At 54.5% G+C, this 6190-nt stretch overlaps 1 protein-coding gene across 3 annotated transcripts; it reads right to left on the bottom strand.

Annotated features, from left to right (window-relative positions):
- Positions 1-931: 931 nt before the first annotated feature.
- On the bottom strand, positions 932-4819 carry LOC103647124 (uncharacterized). 3 transcript variants are annotated; one of them, XM_008671683.3, is made up of 3 exons: positions 4175-4819; positions 1915-3920; positions 932-1793 (listed from the first exon to the last, which is right to left on the bottom strand). In XM_008671683.3, exons 2-3 carry the CDS (start codon positions 3854-3856, stop codon positions 1258-1260), a joined length of 2478 nt encoding a protein of 825 aa, XP_008669905.1. In that variant the 5' UTR covers positions 3857-3920; positions 4175-4819; the 3' UTR covers positions 932-1257. The 3 variants fall into 3 exon arrangements, with proteins under 3 accessions (XP_008669905.1, XP_008669907.1, XP_008669906.1); XM_008671685.4 differs by having other exon boundaries at positions 4001-4685; XM_008671684.4 differs by having other exon boundaries at positions 1915-3915; positions 4175-4663.
- Positions 4820-6190: the final 1371 nt, after the last annotated feature.

Below are 6190 nucleotides of genomic sequence, written 5' to 3'. Positions count from 1 at the left end.
GGGCATGCCTCCACCGCCGCCCTTCTTGAGAAGGTGCTTTCGGGGCTTGGAGGAGGACCCTGCCCCGCCGTCGTCGCCGTGGACGGGGGTCGGAGAGCGGTCGCGGGTCCAATCGCCGCCGCCGTCGAGGTCGTCATCGAGGTCTTAATACGGCTGATGCTCAGGGGAGGGTTCCCGTTCGTCGAGGTTCACGATCGGCTCGCCTTCGTCATCGTAGCTGGGAGAGTAGATCGAGGAGGGGAATCAAAGTGAGGCGTCGAAACCCTAGGAGAGGCAGAGAGATATAGGGGGCACAGAGCGGAGAGATACTTACTTGTCCCCCATGCTAACGATGGCGAGACGGGAAGCGAAACCCTACGCGAGGCGAGGAGAGAGACGAGCTAGAGCTGGAGCGGGAGGGAGGTGAGGAAGAAGAGTCGTTGGTGGACCGTGGCAGCCGGCGACGCCGCGACGGGGAGGAAAAGGATTGGGGGCGACGGAAGGCAGGGTGGGAGAGGCCACGTGGGGTTGGTGGGCAGGAACGGACGGCTGAGATCACAGAATGGCAGAACGGCTGGCTACCTTGCAGCCTTAATAAGTAGTAGAGATTTGTAATAAATGTGTTCATTTTTTTATGGTGATCTAATTTTAAGCTTAGTTTATACGCGGGCTCGTATCGGCACATTGCTTATTTTCGGGTCGGGCTTAACAGGCTAGCCCAGCACGGTTGGGCTTATACCGTGTCGAGCCCGTTCAGAGAATTGAGTTCGTTGGGCAGCCCAATCTGGATGATTATTCATGCCTAACCGTGCTGTGCTTCAACGAGTTCGGACCGTGTTGAACTGGGCGGCCCGTTTGGACAACCCTACCCACCGCACCCGGTGGCCGGTGCAGCAACATTAACTACTGTGCTTACATAGTTAGCATGCATCAGCAAAACACATGAAACGAATCAAACGAAGAAGAAGACATGTATAATTTTTTTTAAAAAAAACTGCACTCGGCACGCGTTACACGAAACAACCAGCGATCCACGCTGCTACCAAACTGCATGCGTCGCCCTACTTTGTCCATCCGAATTCGACAATAAAAAAAAAAAGAAAAGGAACAAGTATGAACAGACGAACTAAACTAAACAGAAAAAAGAAAAAAAAAAGAACAGACCACCATACACATGCGCACTCCATTCTCTCCGAAGATCAAAAAACACACATCCGAGAAGACGATGACGTCTCCCTCGCCCATTCCCACCACCACCTTGAGCAAGCACAAGCAGGGTTATACTTGGCCATCACCAGCAATGTCGCCGCCGCCGCGGCCGCCGATGCTTGACGGCACATGAGTAGTAGTAGTAGGGTCGTTGGCGTCGTCCTCCGAAGCAGGTTCTGCGTCACGACCCAGCACACCGCAACCAACAGCACACATGAGCTCCGACTCTGGGCTACCAGCAGCAGCAGGCATCACCGGCGCCAGCGCTTCTTCTCCATCCACCTGAGCAAGCCGTGAGCTCAGCAGCTCCTTTGCCGACGGTCTCGCCTCACCAGTAACAACCAAAGGGGTCGCAGGAGGTAACAGAGCATCGCTCAGGCTCAGCCGCTCACGCCCGGGTCCAACCGCCAGGGGCTGCCCTACGCCGGCCTCCGAAACGGACTGCACCAGCACTTGCTCCATGCGGCACTTGAACAGCGAGGTGGCCTCGCTCATGGAGCCTTCTTCTCCTTCTTCATCAACGACGACGTGTTCCTCAGCACCGCCGTCTTCTTCTTCTTCTTCAGATAGAGGACGCAGTACTACCGATCGCGCATTGCCTGCATCTGCATGTTGTCGGCCTTACATGATGAGTAAAAACATTGCAGACACACGAGACACGACCCGCGTAGCTAGAATCGATATCAAATAAAAAAATAAAGAAAAGAAAACCCGACCCCATATTACCTGCGGAAGCTGAATCGTCCGCATCATCCGACCCGCTGCTCGACACGGGCTTTTGGACATGAGAGGAATCTGCGGCGTCGATGGAACCAGCGCTGCCTCCATTACTTCTTCCCAGATTTGCTTCTAGTTCTAGCACGCACACGTCTGAGACCGCCGCGCCCAGAATTCTGATCTCGTCGCCAATACGCGGTTCCAGCGAGCCGAATAGCCTGCCATTGCTGCCAAGCGGAAGCGGCGGTTCCTCCTCGGAACCGCTCTCCGACTCCGAGTGGTCGTCAGCGGCATCTTTGGCACCGGACAATCCAGGCTCCTCTGCTTCTACTTCTACCACGCCACTGCCATGTCGCGGAGAAGAAGACGGCCTCACGAACAAGCTGCCAGTGTCAGGTGTCCTACTACCCTGTGCTGATGATGGAAAGCCTGAGCGAGGAGGAGTCCAGGTCTCCTGCAGACGCCTGTCGCGGTCCACGATCTGGTCGTCGAACGGAGCATCATCGGATGGTTTCCTCCGTGGAAGCAGAACGGACGGCGGCGCCGAGCCAGGGATCTGCGGCAGCTCCACTGTGTCCCCCTCTGCTGGATCGTCTGAAGGGCCAGGCCGCCTCGGTGTGGAGATGGAGGGCACCTGGACGCGGAAGCGTGACGCCGCCTCCATTTTCGAGACTGCATCAGCTGCCTGCAGGTCCATTAGCCTCCTGTCGAGATCGAACACGAGAGCGTTCTTTGCTCTTCGCCGCGCCATCAGACTCTCCGAGCTCCCGTTCTTTTCTTCAGCTTCCAGAGAGTTTGGATCCACAGAGCCCTTCCAGTTGTTTCCATCACCTTTCTCTTCCTCCTCCTCTTCCTCTTCTCCATCTTCATCTGAGCTAAGGTTATTGTCCTCCTCCGAGCCATCTTCATCATCCGATGAGCCGGCGCTCAACTTCTCTCTGAAGGCTGAGGAAGGGTGGCCAGCACCCAAGTCCACAGGCGGGTTCAGCTCGTCGAGCATCGGTATGATGTCACTGATCGACGCATCCGAAGAGCTTTCACTAGAATCCGACTCGGACTCGGAACAAGGATCCTGCCGCGTAACAGGTTGCCAACACGAGCTCATGAGCTCACCGAACTGATACTGGCTGCAAACTCCATAGCCACCACACCTCCCTGCGACGGCGCTCTCAGCCTGCTGGCATATCTCCTTAACATGCTCATCCTCCTCTCCCTCTCCTTCAGCGATGGCACCGTTGTCCCTGTGAAAGCTAGAAGACTCCATAGCCACCCACCGAGCATCAAGCGAAACAGCTCCAGAAGCTTTGCTGTCCACTTCGATCGGAACACCTTCACCAGCGCTGCTCCGAAACTGCCGCAGCTGAACATTCTCGCAGATTTCCTTGGTGGCCGGCTGCTCCTCTCTTTCCACAACAACAACTTCCGCGCGGCGAAGAGCGTCGTCAGCAGAGACAGATGCGACGATACTGCCCTCGTCACGGTGGGCTTCATGGAAGAAGGTGGTACCGGACGTTGTTTCCTCGGCGCGGACAACGGGGCTCGCAGAAGAACTCCTTGGCATGTGGGCGACGGCGGCGACACGCTGAACCTCCACGGCAACTGCTGGACAAGACTCAGCAACGGATGGTGTGGATACAGCCACAGCCACAGCCACAGCCACAGCCACAGCATCAGGGGGGGACGGGCCCTCTCCGTCTCCGGTCGCTGGAGCGCCGTCACCTGGCTCCCCGTAGCTCAGCAGCGCCCCGAGCAGAAGCGCGGTTAGCAGGAACACCGGCGACGAGGACAGGAGGAGAGCGAGCAGGGCAGGGCAGAGCCTGTGCAGGAACAGCAGCAGCGTGCCGACGCCGAGCGCCACGGGGTACTCGGACGCGGACTGGCAGGCAAGCCTGGCGGAAGAACGCAACGCGCTCTTGATGTGCAGCAGGGCGTTGGTTGCGTCGAGTCCCATCTTTGGCTCTTCGCCGCCTGCCTTCAACTGGATTCGGCCCTGCCTGCGGACGCGGAGATCTAAACTGGGAACAGAAAAGTCGACACAAGATCAGGACAAATGAGATGAGGGGAAAGAGAAGTAGCAGCAAGAAGATGGCACTACCAATATATAACAGGTAAAAGGACCAACAATGGCTACGGGAAGGAGAGGAATGGAAGGAGCAGGAGGACACGAAGCATGAAAGTATATGACACCAACCAACAATGGCTACGGACCAAGGGGAAAAGAATAAGAAGAAGAATCGACGACGGTGGCAGGCAGGAGCAAAGAAACCACCTCAGCGTGCAGGCGTACGTAGAAGAGCTCGTTCTTGGCGTCAGGAACGGAAACGCCTCGGACCAGACGGACGCAGCAGGCGAAGGGTTCGGCGGATGGGGGAAAGGGTGGGCGGCGGGATGGCCGGATGGAGAGTGACAGGGGAGAGGAGAGCTGGTGCTGGAACAAGGAAGGGGAATAAAGCGAAGCAAACAGCACGGAGCCGCAGTGCAGCGTGTCTCTGCTTTTTCCTCTGCTAGGATTCCTTGCTTCGGAGGTAGAGGCAGCAGCGACAGTGCGACACCACGCCACCGGCACAAATGAAACGCTTTGGTCGGCCGGCACGGAAAGGCAGCGGCGACCCTGACCTTGATGCGCGGCGATGCCTGCGGCCTGCGGGCGGCCGGAAAGTTGCGCAGGAGCAATCATGGCATCAGCCAGCCAGCCAAGCCATTGCAGAACTATCCTCCCAGTCTCCCTCCTACTAGTCCTAGTCGTAGCTGTCTGACTGTCGTGCTCCCCTCGTTGGCCGCGGCTCGTTTCTGACCTCTGCAGTTTACTACAACAACCCAGCTGCTGGGACCATACAGTGCAGCCTTGAGAACTGTGCAGGACTGCTCACTGAAATCTATGGCAGCCATCGACCTGTTTTTACCTTCAGCACCAACAAAACATTTTTTATTTGCGTCATAGTACAGACAGCCGGTGAAAAGGAAAAGCGAAAAGAAAAAGAAACTTCAACCAGTTGGTCGATGGCAGTACAATGACGCGCACTGCCTGCCTCTTACAGGCTGGGATTTTTCCTTCCTTCCTTTTTTTTTCAAAATTGGAGCTATTATACTCTCTATGCTGGCATGGGAACGAATCATCTGGTGATGCTCTCTGAGAAGACATACACAAGGTCGGACGGTTCGTGACCTGCGCGCAGGAGCAGCTCCTCTTGGGGCAGTCCACGTCTGGACCTAGATCTCGTATTCCGGGAGGAATCTGTCGGGGAAGAAGAGATCCTAGCATGTATTTTGGTGTTGACAGGTAATCCAAGACGTCTCTAAACGACGTAGAGCCAAAAAGACCTGAATATTCGAGGTATAGGAAGACTAAACTAGTGCAACTGCATAAGGTAAAAACGAGCAGTATAGTTCATTGGATCGTTTGTGGAGGGTTTAATCGGCCGTAACACATCTATATAAAGGGAAGGTCTAGAACTATTACAAGTCGATTGAGTTAACTCTGTAGATTTAGCTAACAAATCATACAAGAAATCTAAAACCCTAACTGATTTTGTGCACACGTAGACGATCTGTGTCGCTATGACGAACCGTCCGAACCGCGGACGGTCCGGTCACCGCCGGGGACTTTTGCTCAACGCTCTAGCAATCGAATTCTGGGACTCCGAACTGATCAGTAGGTTAATGAAGATTCGTCTATAAGAACAACTATCGAAATTCTTCTGGCGAAAGATGATGCCTGATTTACGTCAACATCAAACTTTACCTTTTTCTTTTCAAGCCTATAAATTGAGTAGTCAACAGCAGTAGGTGCCGTTTCTTTACCACGTGATGTGACCTGACCACAGCAGTAAAGTTTGCTTGCTGCTGGAGAGAGAGCGCCGTGTACTTGCGCACATCGCCAAGAGCTCCGCTTGCCATCGACACCCTCTTCGATCCTAACTAGATGGTCTATCTGCGCAGCGCTAGACCTAGACGTGGGAATGGAGAATGGACGGACACATCCAAATCCAAACACAGGAATCCAGCTCAAAGACCAATTGAAGCAACGCTAGGTCAGTTCATAATTTGTTTGGGACGACCCGTGTCCAGTGTAAGATAGGGTTGGATTAACATGTGCCTCCTTATTGGATCTATCGAGTTTTTAAGTGTCGGATTCGGTTTTTTTTATGTTTTAGGTCAAAAATTATGGTTCATGTTTAGTCGGTGGATTATTACGGGTCAAAAGCTATATCTCGCACTTGTCTGTATTGGTCTGGTGTTTTTTTCTCTCTCGAGCGGGTTAGACAGAGTCAGACGGTCAATGCTT

Source organism: Zea mays, chromosome 2, assembly GCF_902167145.1.
Source record: "Zea mays cultivar B73 chromosome 2, Zm-B73-REFERENCE-NAM-5.0, whole genome shotgun sequence".
Lineage (NCBI taxonomy): Eukaryota > Viridiplantae > Streptophyta > Magnoliopsida > Poales > Poaceae > Zea > Zea mays.
The sequence above is the reverse complement of the archived record's forward strand: the minus strand, read 5'-3'. Positions and strand labels throughout refer to the sequence as shown.

Excerpts from the sequence above, each read along its gene's own strand:
- LOC103647124 (XM_008671683.3), bottom strand. The coding sequence starts at position 3,856 with ATGGGACTCGACGCAACCAACGCCCTGCTGCACATCAAGAGCGCGTTG. Across the intron at positions 1,794-1,914 it reads GGACGATTCAGCTTCCGCAG|ATGCAGGCAATGCGCGATCG; the intron begins GTAATATGGGGT and ends GACAACATGCAG.